Source organism: Exophiala mesophila (assembly GCF_000836275.1).
Source record: "Exophiala mesophila strain CBS 40295 unplaced genomic scaffold supercont1.6, whole genome shotgun sequence".
Taxonomy (NCBI): Eukaryota; Fungi; Ascomycota; class Eurotiomycetes; order Chaetothyriales; family Herpotrichiellaceae; genus Exophiala; species Exophiala mesophila.
In genome coordinates this window covers 24,583-41,195 of record NW_015622509.1, presented here as the reverse complement: position 1 = coordinate 41,195, position 16,613 = coordinate 24,583, and the positions used below count along the sequence as shown (strand labels likewise).

Below are 16,613 nucleotides of genomic sequence, written 5' to 3'. Positions count from 1 at the left end.
CGGCATTCTAACAGTTGTAATAATATTTATGATGATGATAATCCCAAAAATTCTCCCTGGACGCAGGTAGATTTGTTCTTGTCATTCGTTCCTCTTCATCCACAAACAGCCCCACGTCATTGCCCCCCCCTGCCAAGTACCATCCAACCAAATCTTGCCGACCTTCTGGTTTATCACTTGAACTTGTGCCCCAGAAGACGACCGGAGGTATGAACCTTTGTGACCATTGTGGTTCCTATTGATACTGCCTTCAAGCCAGCCTGCCATCCAGACGCCATGTCTGACTTTGTTGAAAAATTGTACAACGTATTCGCCAGCGTGACTGGACGAGAGAAAATCGGCCTGATTGACCTCAATGCTCCATCATTATATGGCGAGTACAGAGCTCTTGGTTGATGCAAGAGTGGTCCTAACTCTTTCTTAGTCGCTGCCGCCTCGATTGCGTTTAATCCTATCTTTTGGAAGTAAGTCTTTTTCTACCACGAGGTCTTTCCGTGCTAACGTGGTACAGCATTGTCGCGCGTTTAGGCAAGAACACTCTCAACCTCGAAACGGGGCACAATCTGACGCTCGTGAGCAGAGTATAAGACACATGTCCTGACTAAGATCTTTCGATCGCCGTACTACGGATGTTACGCGTTAGCAGTAACCATCTTTTCCATTGGCATCATCCGCGACCATTTCTACACGCTTGCTCTGGACGATCAACCTGTCTACCCCCTCTTGCACCAGCCGGAACTTGGTGCTGGCCTGTTTCTGGCAGGCAATGTCTTGGTACTGTCAAGCATGTGGGCTCTGGGAGTCACCGGAACCTATCTGGGCGACTACTTTGGCATTCTGATGGATGAGAAAGTTGAAGGATTTCCCTTCAACGTGACAGGAGCTCCCATGTACTGGGGAAGTACCTTGTCCTTCCTCGGCACTGCACTCTACAAGGGTCGGACAGCAGGTCTCTTGCTGACCTTGGAGGTCTTTGTCATGTATTTAATTGCTCTGCAATTCGAAGAGTATGTTGTTCACGTAAATGATCTGCTTGAGATATCTTGCTAATTCCCGGCAGTCCCTTCACAGCCAACATCTACGCCCAGAAGGATGCTCGGCCAGTCACTCGATCAATGACCAAACAGAAAGACCGAAAGAAAGCTTGAGTCGGTCAAGAGCTTGTCACACGCATGGTCTGTTAATAGACTCTCCGGGCGAGAATCACGGATCACGTGTCGTATGTTACCAGGACTTGTCTGCATGAAGGTATTGTTCGTCAGTCTGGTGTGGCGATGGAGTCAACCCCCAAAAGCTGGAAGATTTTGCAAGGTGTGCATCATAAGCGAGAGCAATTCAACAATAGCTCTTATTTGAATCAACTATTATCTTGTCGTTGTACTTTTCCACTTTCATCTTAGCTGTCTTGTGCGAACCTGGTTGTTGTGCTCATGAATCGCCACGCTGTGATACTTTCTCGTACTATACTCTCCTTCTGCTTCCTTCTCTTCTTTTAAACCTCAATAGGTGTAGCTCTATCATTGTCCTCTTGCTGTACAGACGTTCTTTTAACTAGACATCTCAATTCTTCCTCTCTGGTGGCCGGAGTCGCAGTCACAGTGGTAGAAAGCTGTCATCATAACTTGGCACGCGAGTCATGCTCCGGAGTTTAACCGATGACTTGACTCGGATCTTCTCATCCTCGCCTTTGATTCGCGTGCTTCACAAGTGAGGAGCAAACTGCGTTCGCGATCAGGTGCACTGTCACCATCCTCACATTCTGTTTCTTCTCCTACCCATGCATATATCGTCTGGTTTACGGCATGTAGCAACGCCTTGATTACTTTGACAGTCAGCTGCCATCGTTCAGTTGATCCCTGACCTGTCTCTCCTTCTCTCAACCGGCACAGACACCAGAAATTCCACACTGCTCCTTGCCCCGTCCGCCAGACCCAAAACCTCTTCCAAGCTGCCATGCCTCCCCAACACGTCGAGGTCGCAGAGACCATCGCAGCACTGAAGCGAGCGCTGCGCCGAGAAAAGGAGGGCAAGTAACTATCGACGCTGAGCTTCAGACCTTCCACTAAAAGGCCATCCCATTCCAGGTCCCACAGACCAACCTATCTCGGCAGCCACCAACCGTGGCAACAAGCTCAAATCCGGTGCCAGCTATGTCCATGCAGGTGCATTACCATACGACCATCGTCCCGATGGCTACAAACAGGCATGCTCCATCCCGCGGCTCATTGGTTGTCTCATAAGTGCATTGCTTATCAACGTCTGCGTAGAGAATCGAACACGCTGGTTATACCCGATTCATTCTGGAGCGCAATCCTCGACGCTTCAATGGGATTGGAGATGAGCTGGGTGACAGCGAAAGTGACACCGAAGCTGACGAAGACGCCCAAGCCGAGAACCCCTACAGCAATGTTCGGATTGAAGGTACGCAGTCGGCTCCCATCCCATTCCACCTTGAATGATGAAAAACTGAACCCGAGACTCGAAGAACTCTTACGCCCTATTCAGCACCCCTCCGAACTCGCCACACATCCCACTCTGTCTTTGCCCTTTCTCGACCCTGCACTCCCCGAGATGCTTAGATCTACCGAGGAGAAACTGCGCCAGGAACGAGCAAATCTCTGGCGTGCTAAAAATCTGAACAGACATTTCATTGGCGATGAGTCTTGGATTCCAGTAGGTGCCATTGAAGGGATAAATGATTGGGATTTCTTTGAACCAAGATCAAAACCTCTCCCTGAGCCAGCAAACAAGAAAAGAAAGATCAGCGTCAACAACCAGACCTCTCGCAACGGAATGAACGGACTAGATCATTCCTACCAACAGGTTGTCCACTCCCCCTTAGCCCAGGCTCTCGAGGCCTCGAACAAAGGCACGGAGAATACTAAGCCCTCCACGATGCAAGAAGATTCCTCCGGACATCACCAGCCCATGAATGGCGTCCGCAAAGACACGGAAGATATCAAGGACCAGGACGTGACCACACCTGAGTCAAGCGCCCTCACCATTGACCAGACTAGTCAGTCAAACGAGCAGCAGGAAGATGTTCAAGACGACTCCGTCCAGAAAACCTCCCCCCCTCCAACTCGGCGTATCACTCGTGCACTTGCCGCTGAACAGGATGGCTCTGGTTTGGCATCGGCCTCAAGCTCATCGCCTGAATCCACCGCCTCGTCTTTGGACCACTCTTTGCTGCAACCCGACCCTTTCTTCCTCCCACCACCTTCTTTCGCAGCTTCACATCGCAACCCCTTGCATCTAGCGCGAATTGGCCTACCGGTAGACGAGTTCCTCGAAACACGCCGGCTGCTCACAATGTACATACAGAAGCAGGAAGAGAGCGTGCGCGGCTATGAGGCATTCCTGGGCAAACTTATTCGCGCAAAGCGCATGCGTGACAAAGTCTGGGAATGGTGCAAGGCCGAAGGACATGTCGGGGAATGGTCGGACGGAGAGGACTGGATCGATTCCGAGGCATGGGGCCTGGCTCCAGACGAGCTGAAAAAGGGCAAGGACGAGGAAGAGGTGGACGGACAAGAGGATACCGGACGCAAAGTCAAGAGGAGGCGCAGAGACTAGGAATTGGCTGCGCAGCTTTCCGAGACTGGGGAACGGGCGAGTGAACCTGTGTATTCCCTGTTTCAAGGACGTTATGAGCTACGTGCACGGACAGCCTTTAGCTGAGACAAGAGGAACCCGAGCGTTTTGCATTGTTGAGACAGCTCATCAGCATCGATCTAGCTAATCTTGACGCATGAATGGTATGACAACATTTGATGAATAAAAGGAATGAAGAATAGACGCGGGATCTGCCACGTCTACTTGCTGCTGAGCTATAACATTCTCGTGTGGCAGCCTCTCGCTTCTCACTCGAATTTAGTGAGATTTTGATCTGGCGCTATTGTCCTCAAGGAGTCTGGAGGCCGAACAAACAATGCTGGAGAGATGCTCTCTCATACAGGCGCGTGTTTTGATCATGGCGAGCGTCCAACCATACACCTTCTCCGCCCCATGCTGGTTGAAGTGTCACTTAATAGTATCGGCTAATTACGCTGACCCAGCAATACCAAGTCTAGAAATATTGGATCGCGTCCCTTGCATCGAGGCGCATGTGGTTCTGTATGTCTCGGCAGTGGCTTGGTCTCTCGTAACCTTTGGCCCAAGGATCTCGGAACCAAGAAAGAGGAGCACGTGTCTGTTGAGTCCTGATCGGATAGGCGCGTGAGGAACAAGGGGGATTCTCGATCTCGCGGCGATGCTCGAGTGCAGGCTGGGCGCACATCTCAACCGGTAGAATAGCTTCAACAAACGACACATCAGGGAGGAAGCCTGGTAATAAGAAGTCGAAAGGCAACGCGTCCTTGGAGGCTGTGCCAGCGCGCCGAAGTTGCCCAACAAAAGTCGTCCTCTCGAACCCCCAAGCTTCAAGCTTTTGGCGCTAGAGTATGTGGAGTGTGACATTCTACGCGGTGGCTCGACCAGTAGAGGCGATGGGTACTTGGCTGTCATCGATCATTCTCTGGTCTCCGTTGTCTTCGAGGTCCTCGTTGTCGTCACCGTCTCCATCACTGCTCTCCGCATCCTCAATGAACAGTTGGGTCTCCGAGGATACCACGCCGGCATGCTTCAGTCTTGCACGCATCTCTCTCCTTTCTGCGTCTTGCCACCTAGCCACGGACGCTGCTGCATGAACACGAAATCCAAAAACTTTGGGTTCATACCGCCTTCGCGACTTAGCTGGAACCAGGGCAGGATATACTTGGAAGAGAATATTGTGGAAAGAAGAACCAAAGTAGGCGCCGTCAATTGCAGCGTGGCGGGAGGATTTGGGGTTATAGATGTCTTCACACTTTGCGCAGAACAGCTTGACCGACTTTTGGTGTGGGACGTCGTTCGGACCAAAGGGAAGGAGCGCCTGGCTCTCACACAAAACTCGAGGACATCGACCGAAATCAGCCTTTTTGAATTTGTCCACCATTTTTGCGAGTCCACGAGTCGTGACGATATAACGAGCGTGGACGAGGCCATACAAGTGGCGTGCAGCCTTTTCGATCTGTTCACGCATGTCATCCTCGCAATCGAGATCGAATACATCGGTGATCAGGTCCAAGGCATGTTGGTAGTAATGTACTTCGGTGTTTAATCCGGTCAAATTGAAACGATCAGTGATGTATTCTTCATCGATCTCGCAAAAGTACTCGTTTCCGCGGGATGAGATAAACTGTTTTGAAGAAACGCCGTCAGCAGAGTCCGCCAAAAGCCAGGAATGAGACTAGGTGTTGAACTAGCGATATGATAAGACGATAAAATGAACGACGTTCGAACAAAATCTTGACTTGCTCCACTCATGGTTACTATGCAATCTTCCAATCGTGATGATGATGTAGTAGTATACCAAGATCACCAAGGCCCAGCCAGCCGGTTCCTCGCATGTCAGAGCAGCGAGGCGCCTCCAGCCGTCAGGGCGGTCTTGTGGTGACTTGGGAAGTTCGTGACTCATCAGGAGGCTGGAAGTATGACGAGCAATTCTTGAGCATTCATCATTCGAGCCAGACCTTTTCCAGCACCACGTGACAATAGGATGTGATAGCGATGCAGTCGGCCGATGCCCAGATGATGCGACAGAAAGGATATTCTTTCTCTTGGATAACACGAAGACGGAGCGATAGGAAAGTAATAGAGGAGGACGTACCCAATCTCTCCAATAGCTTGTGTAGTCGCTATCGGTCTCGGACTGGAAGTCCTCCATCATCAATCTCGTAGATGATCCGGCTTTAGGTTGAGTTATCGGACCGAGTCAAGGTTAACAAGGCTGAAAGTCATGCAGGTGCTCTAACTTCTGCAGCTTCCAAGACGTGTACAACGTGGTGGGATGTCTATTGTGCCGAGAAGTTGAATCTGTGAGGTTTGTTTGCGGTGTCAAGTGGTGGAAAGGAGGGACTGACCAAAAGAATGACTTTGTTGGCGGGCGGAGCAATCACGTGATACTACGGTGCAGTGGTTAAGGACATCTAACAATGATACAATACGGTGAAGCAATATCACCAACACGACGCGACGCGTGTGATGACTGACTTCCCTGCCATGGCGGCTTCTTCATCATTACGCGCTCTCTTCCAAATTCCTTTCGCAACTTGAGCAGAGATCACCAGTCCTTCTTCTCTCATGCTGCTGTCACCGAAAGCTACACCATAATTCTTGCTGTGAGTTTCAAAATTCAATCGTTCCCTACCAAGTCTGGCGTCTCCGAGATCTCTGACCGTGGCCTGACTGTCCTTTCCTAACCCCACGAATTCCAGGCGGCCTCAAACACGTGGTGCCATCATCTCTAACAGCTGCCCAATGCTTCTTGAACAACTCCGGCTAAAACTATAGATGTGCCAAGTCGAGCTGTCTTGCGACCAAAGTCATCTCTGAGTATTATTGCTAACATGGTCCCGTCGACTAAACTTTTCTGGTACATGGTCTGTTCCCTGTTCCATTCCCTTGGCAAGGCGGCATGCAGGCCGTCCAGCCTCGAGGAGCGGAGGTGGCCACTGTCTGTGCTTTCATGAATCTCTCCTGTGATTCGTTACACATATGATTCCGTTGGCTTATTATCATCTCTCTACCATTCTTGTTCCTTCAGCTGACTAGCAGATTAATATGGCGGCTCGTTTCCTGTCACGTGCCATCAGTCCTTCGACCATCCGATTTTCGATAGCGCAAAACCTACTCATAAGCCCAATGCCTGCCGTCCCATCATTGTCGCTTGAACTTGGATTGCCATGCTCACGCCAGTTTGCGCATGTCTTCATACTCAGACTTTTGTTTGACGATGGGCACGCTTCTGAAGCCACCTTGAAAACAAGATTCCACAGAAAGTCGTTACTGTTCGGGCAAGGGAGATGAGTAGTGTTGGGTTCATTTGCGCGTCGATCATTGACCAGTTTCCTCCCCGGAATTACTGCTCCAAGCCTTAGGATCGTAGCAGTCTGGAAGTATATGCACAGGCCCACTTCCACCCATCGACGCGAGAGGGTGCTGCTGTCGAGCCCCAGTGATGCTCTGGAATCTGAAAAGAAAGAATCTCATCTTCCCGCGCCTGCCTATGGTTGGTTCCGTGTTGTCAATAGCGTCGGTAGTCCACGCTTGGACGTGGCTACGGCCGCTGTGCCACTTCATGAACCATCCCGTTCAAAAGATGAGTTCTGCATACGTCAACTGACATCCGAACAGCAGAATCACCATGGTCAAAGTTAGAAGCTCTCTGGCCATGCCTTGCGAGCAAACTTGCATAAGGCGCTGGCGAGACCGCCATCTCCAAGGTACAACTCTGGACCAGCACTTGATATTTTCATTTCCAGTGGCCCTTGATCCCTGTGCAAACAAAGCCTTCAGATCCAGCGCAACATGTTGTCCATAAGCTACATCTTGAATCTCATACTGTGCATTTGCTTTGTTTTGGGTCATCCTAACCCGAATCCGCCTCCACACTCCAGGTCTAGCCACAGTCATGTTTCCGAGCAGATTTTCGTTGGCCGCTTCGTTTCGACCCCAACCCCCGGACAGCTGTTCATCGAACAAGGAGCAATTCTCGTCTCTGGCCCAGACGGCAGGGGTTTCATCAAAGCTATCGCATGGAATGTGAGCGATGGCACGACAGCTGCCTTGGCGCTTGGTGTGGACAGCGGAACCACCGTAGTTACCGCGGGCGACAACGGGTTTTTCTTCCCGGGTTTCATTGGTAGGCCGATCGCCGCATGTCAATCTCACTTTGCTGATTCTTCGAGACGCACACATACATGCGCCTCAGTACCCCAATATGGGACTTTTCTCGGGCACCTTGTTGGACTGGTTACAGACGTACACCTTTCCGATGGAGGCTAGCTTAAGCAATCCGGACTCTCCCGATTATGCGAACTCGACGACTACCCCAGATCCCTCTGCACGAGCACATGCGGTTTATTCGCATGTTATTGACAAAACTTTGTCATACGGCACCACAAGCGCCTCGTATTACGCGACTGTGGACGTGTCCGCGACAAATCTCCTAGCATCATTGGCATTTTCAAAAGGCCAACGAGCTTACATTGGCCGCACCTGCATGGACAACCATCAGTACACTCCGGATTATTTCCGAGATGAGTCTGCCGAGGACGCCATCAATAAAACTCTGCAGACCATACACTACATCCAAGGGATTGACCCGTCTGGCGATCTTGTTGCCCCTATTATCACACCGCGTTTTGCGCCTGCTGTCACGAATGAATCCATGAGTATGCTGGGAGAACTCGCAAAAAACATGAGCCTTCGCATTCAAACACATATGGATGAGAATGTCGGTGAAGTAAAGTTGGTTGCGGAAATGTATCCACAGCAATCATCCTATGCGGATGTTTATGACTCTCACGGTCTCCTTACAAATCGCACTATACTGGGGCACTCAATTCATATGACGGATGCTGAAATCACCTTGGTTGCAGCACGGGGCGCTGGAGTTGCCCATTGTCCCACAAGCAATTCCGCTCTTGGGTCTGGCATTTGCCGCGTTCGCAAGCTCATCGAGGCTGGAATCAAAGTCGGCCTTGGCACAGATGCTGCTGGCGGATACTCTGCCAGTATCCTTGAAGTTGTGAGACAGGCTTTCCTGGTGAGCCGTCTACTCAGCTTCCAAGAGGGCCAGAACTCAAGCCTCACCGTACCCGTGACGGAGGCTTTGTATCTTGGGACCATGGGCGGCGCGAAGCTGATTGGGATGGAAGGAAGGCTTGGCGGCTTCGAAACTGGCATGTTGTGGGATGTGCAGGAGATTCAGCTGGGCAATTGGCAAAATGAGCCTGTGGATATTTTTGGTTGGGAAGATTGGCACGAGAAAGTCAACAAATGGGTTTGGAACGGGGATGATCGAAATGTCAAGCGAGTTTGGGTAGGCGGGAGGCTGGTACACCAAAGGCAGGATTAATTATAGGCTAAGGCTTCGCTCACTGTATGGAGCCTCGCATCCATAGACTTTGAGCATTTGCTACTTTTAACGACTAGCCTCGTATCAGGTATGGCGCTGAATGTTAGTCCGACGGTGAGTTCCCAGCGTATCACTGCCTCAATTGCCTAGGCTCTGCGTTATAACAGCAATCAGTGTCACCAGAGATCTAAGAGGAGGTATTGTGGGTTTTGGACATCCGCGTCAATCAGCAGGAAAACTTCTTCACTGGTACGAGCGGATAGATGTGCTTCAGGCTTGGTGATTGTTCTCATCTATCCAGATCCATCGGTCTAAAATTAAGATCATGTCTGTGATGAGGTATGCAGCTCCTCCACCTAGAAGCTGGGAGTGTTCAAGGTGATGCCCATCAGGATGCCTCCGATCAGGCCGGCGATGGGAATGGTCATGACCCAAGAAAAGAAAAGAAGGCCAACTCGCTGCCAATTGACCGCTTTCAAGGTTCCATTGCAGAGACCAACCCCTACGGTGGCCCCGGTGATACACATAGAGGTCGAGACGGGAAGCTTATACTGAGAGAACACCAGAATCGTAATCGCAGCGCCCATTTCCATCGACGATCCACGGGAGGGAGAGTGATACGTGATCTTATTCCCCATGACTAGGATAATTGTCAGCCAACTTGGTCTTGGAGGGAAAGCGACATGCATACCTTTCATGATGTTGTAACCATACGTGATGAATCCAATACAGATCGTCAAAGCAGTAACAGCAATTTGCCAGAGGGGCACCGGTGCCTTAGCTGCTGTGGCCGTGGACGTAGACCAAGCAGAGTACATGGCAGCCCAAACTCCAACAGCGTTGCCAACGTCATTAGCACCGTGTGCAAAGGATGCCGTGCAAGCTGTAATGATTTGAACAAAAGAGTACAGGTACTCTACCTCATTGGCGTACTTGGGAGCATGTGCATAGACACGATCCATGCGGCGTCCCTCCGGAGTGCCCAATACTCCAACTTGTGCCTTGTGGATGTCGTAGTGAAGGCCATATAGTAAAGCGACGACAGGATAGGCGGGCAGGCGACGGCAGAATGCCCTCAAGTTGTGGAGTTCATACACTGAGCCGGCTCCCATCGGGTTGTTATGAAGTACACGCATAGCCCATCCCAAGGGGCTTCGTGATTGACGCAGATCTGCGTGGTGGCGCTGAATGGCCTTTTCCAGAAGAAGTTTATACTGTTGTTGTGATTGTTGCTCTGGCACAGCCTCTTCGGCTTCAGCAAGAGTGAGGGCTCTTGGGCCGGTAGTGATGTTGCCAGGAGTGATGTCGTCACCGGGGGCACCCTTCTCGTTTAGTCGAGTTGTCTTTGACTCTGACTGGTCAGACGAGGACTCGTCCCCTTGATCTTCTCCAGCGTGTTGAATCACGGCGTAGTTGGGGACTCTAGCTGCATATGCTTCCGCTGGTGCGGGTCGCTTGAACAGAAGAGGTCCAAGGAAGATGTGATAGAGTCGTACCGATTGGTCTCGCTTGACAACTTTGGCGTGAACATAGGGGACAAAGAAGAAAGCTGATAGGATAAAGAGGCCAGCTCCAGTGCCGAGAGAAACACTGGCAATGAACCATGCGGGCTTATTAGCCAACCCAAGTTTTGGGGAACCTTTGTACACAATCGAGAGAGCGCAAACGGTTCCCGCGATGAGAAAGAAAAAGGGTGACGTCCAGACTGCCCATGGGACAGGATTTGTTCTTAAATGAACAACGAACTTGATGAGCATGAAGATAATGGCACCAAAGCATCCGGAAATAATGGGAGCCATAGCAAGACCCGAAAAAATGGCCCCCAATCCTTGTCCACCGTTCCACCCCCACTGTACACCTTTTGCACCCACTGTAGCAACGCCAACACCGGCAATAGATGAAACAAGTGAATAGGTCGATGAGACGTGGGCGTTATGGCGTGTACACCACATGACCCAAATGGCTGCGCCTGCAGATGCACAGGTAAATGCAAGAAGTTGAACTCCAGCATTGTCGTTAAAGGCGGAGATCGGAATGATGCCATTTTTAATGGTGGATGCAGTTCTGGCGCCTACAGCGAGGGCACCAGTCATCTCGAAAATGACGCACAGGAGCATTGCTTGTCGGTAGGTGACAGAGCGGGACGAAACGCTCGTGGCCCAGGCGTTCGCAACATCATCTGCAGTTGTATTGTTAGCAACCTCGGTGCCACATCGCGAGTAAATGACGTGTTAGAACATACTGGCTCCGTTGTTGTACGCCTCAAGGAGGGCAAAGAAGGTTCCAATTGCAAAGATGTAGGTATATTCGCTGAGAACCATTTTGCAGATTCAAGATATTCAAGCAGCTCTTGGTAGAAAAAAAGCTCCCTGGGCAGTTGCTTGAGCGGATTAGGACCAAGGAATCCATGGATGGATTCTCCATGCCCGTATATATTTTGTCTACAGCCATTCTTTGACGCAATTTTCCGCTGGCAGCCAGTATTGCCTCTGCATGCTGGATTTGTCAAATCACATCCGTTGTTGTATGCACGTGGGTCGAGGGGAGGTTATAATATGCACAGGATGTAGATAACTTGGCACCAATCCCTCCCAACGCCAAGCCGCCAATAGCAGAAAAGCGACTCCTAAGATACTGCCAAGCTTAAGCCAAGAAAGCCTCGCCGAGAAATCATCAGACAGAAGGTATCATGGCAAGATGGATGCAACATTGTTAAGTGGGAACTTTACGCACCTCGGTCCTTCCTACGAAGCCATGTGGTCAAGGAAAGGAATATAATAGGGCGCTTATCCCGCCCTAGGCATAGATGTCGATTTGAAATCCCCAATCGCCGAAATATATTGAAAAGCCTCTTCAGCGGAACTTGGCTGGGCGAAAATCCATTCAAGGGTTAGGTAGCTGCGCCCGGCAACACACGCAGAACGGCGAACAAGCTCGGTTCCAAATACCTTCTACAGTAATTATCGAGCAATAGCAAGGTACAAGTTAGAATCTGTGATGACTTTGCCGTTGTTCTCTCGACCTCGGTAGATTATTTATGAAACGATATTGATCCCCGCAGAAAATCCGAGACACCTGGATTTACAGACCTGAAGATCTGGTCTGTTGTTCTAGTCTCATGCCATACTACTACCATACTACTACACAGCCTCCAAATCAATCCAGAATTTGCTAGGCCGGCGTTCTAGATCATCTGGTCGTAAAGACTATTTGAGCATATCTACCAGCCAGTTATTTTCACTTGATAGCCCACGTTGCCCACGGAAGATTTTCATCCGGTTGCACCAAGCACTGAATAGGAAGACAGTAGAGTTCACGTGGAACTGTTCAGTCACAGACAATTTATTCCTCCCATCGGCGCCCCTCCATCTGATTCTGCAGCCAGGAGCCTCTACATTAGCAGATCTGTCCACTGGACCAGGAGGCCGTCAGGACGTATCTGTCTGATTGGTTCGGAGCTTTGCGCTCCCCGTGAACCTGATATTCATCGTTAAGCGCATTAACTAGGATTGATTCGCGTTCTAGGAAGCATTAGCGCTGACTGGAAGGCTAGACAATTATCGTGGTTCTAACGCAACTAAGCGTATCACGTGAGGAGATTATCTTGGCACCTTCTAGTGATGTCAGAGTACCTGGTAACTCTTGTTTTAGCCACCTCGCACTACAGTTCAGTTAAGCAGGATCTCTTGCTACACCGTGATAATAAGTCATCCAGCAGCCAGGAAGAACCGTGATACTCCATCCTCGACTGCCAAAGTCGATCCTACCAAGTCATTCAACATGGCTGCAATTCAGCAGCAAGCTCCCCACCTGAAATAAAGGACACATCAAGGAGCGGCTTGCGGTTGTCCATCTGATGTCACGTGTCACGATCAAAGATCATAATGCTCTTTCACATGTGCGAAACGCTGCGCTGTTTGGGTGTCTTAGGTAGTCTGTGTCTCGTCGCACCTATGAAAAATAATCTCAAATCCTTCTACATCGAGGGAAGTAAACCACATCTCCACGCCTCCGAACATTAGCTTACGCAAAGGTGGCTGCCGGCAGTTTTCAAAGTAGGGATTTTTCCGATAGCCTTCCCGCTCCACGCGCAAGTATGCATACCTAAGCCACCAGATAAACATGAGTACGGTATTTCACCTTTAAATCAGCCGCGTATATGACAGGATAAATTACAGAAGGTAAGCACAATTTGAAATGACAGCAAAAAAGCTGCATTCGAAACCTTAAAAGTTGGGTCAAAGACTTATCCACATTACGAAGTAGGCAGGTACCTACATTGGTACGCACATATCAGCTGCAGCTGGTCCCGGAAGAGTGCAGTACAGACGATGTGCTCCAGGTGCCTTGCATTTCTAGCTGAGACATAAGCATTTCGACTCATCCAATTTTTGCATGGGTCTGCATGGTCGGGTTGACAATGACTAAAAGCATATAAACGACGATAAGCACACGCACTCACTGTGCATATCCATTGTCGGGATAGAGGATAGAGGCTTTTTTAGAGTCTAGACATACGACCTTCCGCTTAGCTGGTCGAGTTTCCCTCAATCACCGCGGCATGGACAAAGCTTTAGTGCAAGTCTATAGGACCCAGATTACCATAGGCCCAGTTGGCGTGGTTCACCTCGGCCAGCGCCTAGAGGTTTCTAGTTGGCCAGAACGAACATACGAAATTCTCAGTCAAGGAATGATATTTTAAGACTCAGATTTTTCAGCTAAGCCTAATTGTGCCAAAATACAATAGCGAAAGTGACAAAGCGATAACGTTGCATAAGCCGCCTGTACATCGCACCACCTTTTCCGCCCAGGGTTGCCAACGCGCAAGGAAAAAAGAGTCACTTCCGCGATGATGCCTGTGGTTCAGCTCGTGAATGACACCCATGGCTAGAAACCATGGAACAAGCTGTTTGAAAGAAATGTCTCATAACATCACATTTTAACGGTCTTACGTAGCATCTATTGGCTTGTGTGGTTTTGTTCTCCCAAAACACACATCTCTGTGTAGCTCGGTCTTAGTATTGTTGCCCTTGTCCAATACAACTGTCGTTAAGTTCATTGGCGGCCAACCGAGGTACTGATAGGACTTCTGGTTCCTTATCGCCACGTCCCAGCAAGATCGTTCAGCTGAGCCACTTTTCACCGTGCAGAAGGCGACCAAAGACCCAAAGATCTCGCCGTGTTTGGCTGAGAACGAGGTGTCAGTAAGCAAGGGTTATCGCGGGCTGTAGGCTAGAGATTTCCTCGATCGCTCAATTTGTCAAGCTTGACACAAGACCTGCCCAAGAGATGCCCCATGTTCGGAGCTTTTCACGTACAAGGCTGTGGATGCGTCGAAGAAAATTGAGAGACCTGCAGGTCTAGCTATACTAAAGCCGTTGTGGAGAGCAGCCGCGCTTGGGCCACATACTGGCCGTGCGCATATTGCTTCCGGATGCATCCATGGTACCATCATCGCTACGGATCCCATGGCTTAAGCCGAGAGGGTTTTGGTTAGAGAGTGACGATAAGTTAATGTGCGCCTGGACCATCATCAGAAATACTAAGTAGATCAGATTACCGGCTCTATCAAAATACTACACGACGCAGAACTTGTCGGAGGAGGTGTATGGTAGGTGTCTTGTGTTCTGGCCCTGGCACCGCATTACATTCTCGCCCAATGGCTGGGTCCTGGCTTGATTTGCTGGCCTTTTACAATAAGGTTCGCAGATTTTAGTTAGGTAGTTTGGCACCAGGCCGTCCTATCCTGGAGTATATGACTTGCTGGGCCGAGGAGAACTTGCTCCGAGCCCATCCGATCGGGCTTGCGTCGGATACTAAAAAACAAGTACTAGATTGAGCATCACTGTTTTGTTGACTGCCGAACTTATAACTTGCGCACTTGAGAACACATTTTAATGGCCTGGTGTGTTTGGGATGTTGTTAAAGTATCTAGTGTACACTCGGGATTTCCATCAAGAAACCTGTCCACTTAACCGATCGCAAAAGCCCTGCCCGAGCAAAGCTTGAGCTCGAGGCTAGGGATTTCGCGAAACTTTTGCCTTAACATTGAAGTTCTGCTTCTCACCCAATGCCAAATGCCGATTATGGGTGAGATCAGACGAGCTCTTACCATTTCGGGATGTCTTCATGCGGTCTTCATGCGGCATTGGATGTGTGGCTTGCGCCTTCGACGCCACGCGCCAAGGAAGCTTGGATCGCAAGGCAGCCTGAGGGTCTGGACGCTCTTGTTCAAAGCATTTAAGGTTTGTGTCACCAAAGTTAAGATCCTTTGTGGGCGATGGATCCGGGACCTTGCCGCGTAGTCGTGCTTGACCAAGATTCTCCACCACCTGGCGCGGACAAGATCGATGCGCCGAGTCCACTTTCGGGAAGATTACGAATTCCCACTGAGACGTAACTCGGTACTCTGGAGCGCAGGCGCAGGCTCAGGCGCAGGCCTAAGGATCGCACCGTATCGCCATGATAGTCCCCAACATGTTGTCCTGGGTCAAGGTACACACATTATCATTTTTTTTGGACACTGACTGTGCCGCTGTTCACTTCGACTTCCACGTGCCGGATGGTTTCGTCCTCTGAGCCTTAATTGGTTTTGGGCCATATATTTTGAAGAACTTGGACTCTCATGGATGGGAGTGGCTCTCCAGGTTTCTTGCAAGCATACACAACAAAGCGGCTAAGGATCAGTGTTAGAGAAGGCTGATGGAGGCACTTGTGTCGAGACTACTGAACGTCTTTAGTTTTCTGTCCTCTCGCTTTAGGTCAGTTACGAAGTACCTACTTGTATATTCAAATTTCGGCGTCCCTGTGAAGCAGATGCGTTAATTGCGCAGATGCTTCTATATTTCGGACAAACCGGATATTGGCACTCTGCGCATGAACACAGATACTTACTCACTCCTCGACTTACTCAGGGATCTTCCATTGTCGTTTTGCTGGACCTGGGTGAGCCAACCACGGTTGTTCTTAGGCCAGCCCTGCGTGGTGACATTCTAATGCTCAGATTGGTAGATTTGATTGACCCCAGTAAGTGTGATCATGACATTTCTGCTTGCCCACAGGGTTGTCTCAGAACCTGATTGGGTTCAAATAGGCGACGACGGCTTTGCGTTCTCCGTTCAGTATCCAAACCTGACAAGCAGAGGCGTTCGTAGGCATAACATTCAATATCCTTCATAGTCTGTTGTCAGTTTCTGAAATTTACCTCCTTCTTAGAAGCTTGATTGAAAGCCAAGATCCGAGCTGTCCGACATCGGAAAGACGGCCAGAGCTCTACTGATCACAACATTGGTAGGCATTGGGAATGATATGAGACATGTTTCCTGGAGTGGGCTGAAGTCACCGGATCGGTGCCAGATCAGGACAGGAGCTACCTCAAAGTCATTGAAACTTCCTTCACACCTCATCAAAATACACATAGTATTCTAACACAATGTAGACTAAGAATCTTGACTGTACTGAACTTGCGTCTAGAAATTCGGATAGACTTCGCTCCCTGGATGCAATGCTGTCTAGAGACTATGGGCATCATGATCGAAACTGGAAGTGCCGCAGATGTTGCCCAGATTCTGTTCCCCATGATTGTTAACCAGAAAGGACGAAACGATAAATTCTACAACTGAGAGTAACATAATTTTTTGTGAATGTTAATTGAGGCAAAGATGAGGAGGGA

At 49.8% G+C, this 16,613-nt stretch overlaps 3 protein-coding genes across 6 annotated transcripts; 2 read left to right on the top strand and 1 right to left on the bottom strand.

The window, feature by feature from the left end:
• The first annotated feature begins 35 nt into the window (after positions 1-35).
• On the top strand, positions 36-1,380 carry PV10_07948. Of its 2 annotated transcripts, XM_016372912.1 has the most exons (6): positions 36-207; positions 260-373; positions 425-464; positions 512-528; positions 581-1,007; positions 1,061-1,380. In XM_016372912.1, exons 2-6 carry the CDS (start codon positions 277-279, stop codon positions 1,146-1,148), a joined length of 669 nt encoding a protein of 222 aa, XP_016219823.1. In that variant the 5' UTR covers positions 36-207; positions 260-276; the 3' UTR covers positions 1,149-1,380. The 2 variants fall into 2 exon arrangements, with proteins under 2 accessions (XP_016219823.1, XP_016219822.1); XM_016372911.1 differs by having other exon boundaries at positions 36-373.
• A 383-nt stretch (positions 1,381-1,763) lies between these two features.
• On the top strand, positions 1,764-3,895 carry PV10_07947. Of its 3 annotated transcripts, XM_016372908.1 has the most exons (4): positions 1,764-2,026; positions 2,085-2,203; positions 2,268-2,421; positions 2,486-3,895. In XM_016372908.1, the coding sequence occupies exons 1-4, from the start codon at positions 1,954-1,956 to the stop codon at positions 3,574-3,576; spliced, it is 1,437 nt and encodes a 478-aa protein (XP_016219819.1). In that variant the 5' UTR covers positions 1,764-1,953; the 3' UTR covers positions 3,577-3,895. The 3 variants fall into 3 exon arrangements, with proteins under 3 accessions (XP_016219819.1, XP_016219821.1, XP_016219820.1); XM_016372910.1 differs by having other exon boundaries at positions 2,085-2,421; XM_016372909.1 differs by having other exon boundaries at positions 1,764-2,421.
• On the bottom strand, positions 3,698-5,913 carry PV10_07946 (uncharacterized protein). The gene is made up of 2 exons (XM_016372907.1): positions 5,690-5,913; positions 3,698-5,218 (listed from the first exon to the last, which is right to left on the bottom strand). Exons 1-2 carry the CDS (start codon positions 5,747-5,749, stop codon positions 4,460-4,462), a joined length of 819 nt encoding a protein of 272 aa, XP_016219818.1. The 5' UTR covers positions 5,750-5,913; the 3' UTR covers positions 3,698-4,459.
• Between the last annotated feature and the right edge of the window lie 10,700 nt (positions 5,914-16,613).

Bases quoted from the DNA above. Each gene is read 5' to 3' on its own strand.
- PV10_07947 (XM_016372908.1), top strand. From the start codon at position 1,954: ATGCCTCCCCAACACGTCGAGGTCGCAGAGACCATCGCAGCACTGAAG. The intron at 2,027-2,084 runs GCAAGTAACTAT...ATCCCATTCCAG, and splicing joins GCTGCGCCGAGAAAAGGAGG to GTCCCACAGACCAACCTATC. The intron at 2,422-2,485 runs GTACGCAGTCGG...CGAGACTCGAAG, and splicing joins CAGCAATGTTCGGATTGAAG to AACTCTTACGCCCTATTCAG.
- PV10_07948 (XM_016372912.1), top strand. From the start codon at position 277: ATGTCTGACTTTGTTGAAAAATTGTACAACGTATTCGCCAGCGTGACT. The intron at 374-424 runs GCGAGTACAGAG...ACTCTTTCTTAG, and splicing joins CAATGCTCCATCATTATATG to TCGCTGCCGCCTCGATTGCG. The intron at 1,008-1,060 runs GTATGTTGTTCA...AATTCCCGGCAG, and splicing joins ATTGCTCTGCAATTCGAAGA to TCCCTTCACAGCCAACATCT.
- PV10_07946 (XM_016372907.1), bottom strand. From the start codon at position 5,749: ATGATGGAGGACTTCCAGTCCGAGACCGATAGCGACTACACAAGCTAT. The intron at 5,219-5,689 runs GTACGTCCTCCT...TCTTCAAAACAG, and splicing joins CAAGCTATTGGAGAGATTGG to TTTATCTCATCCCGCGGAAA.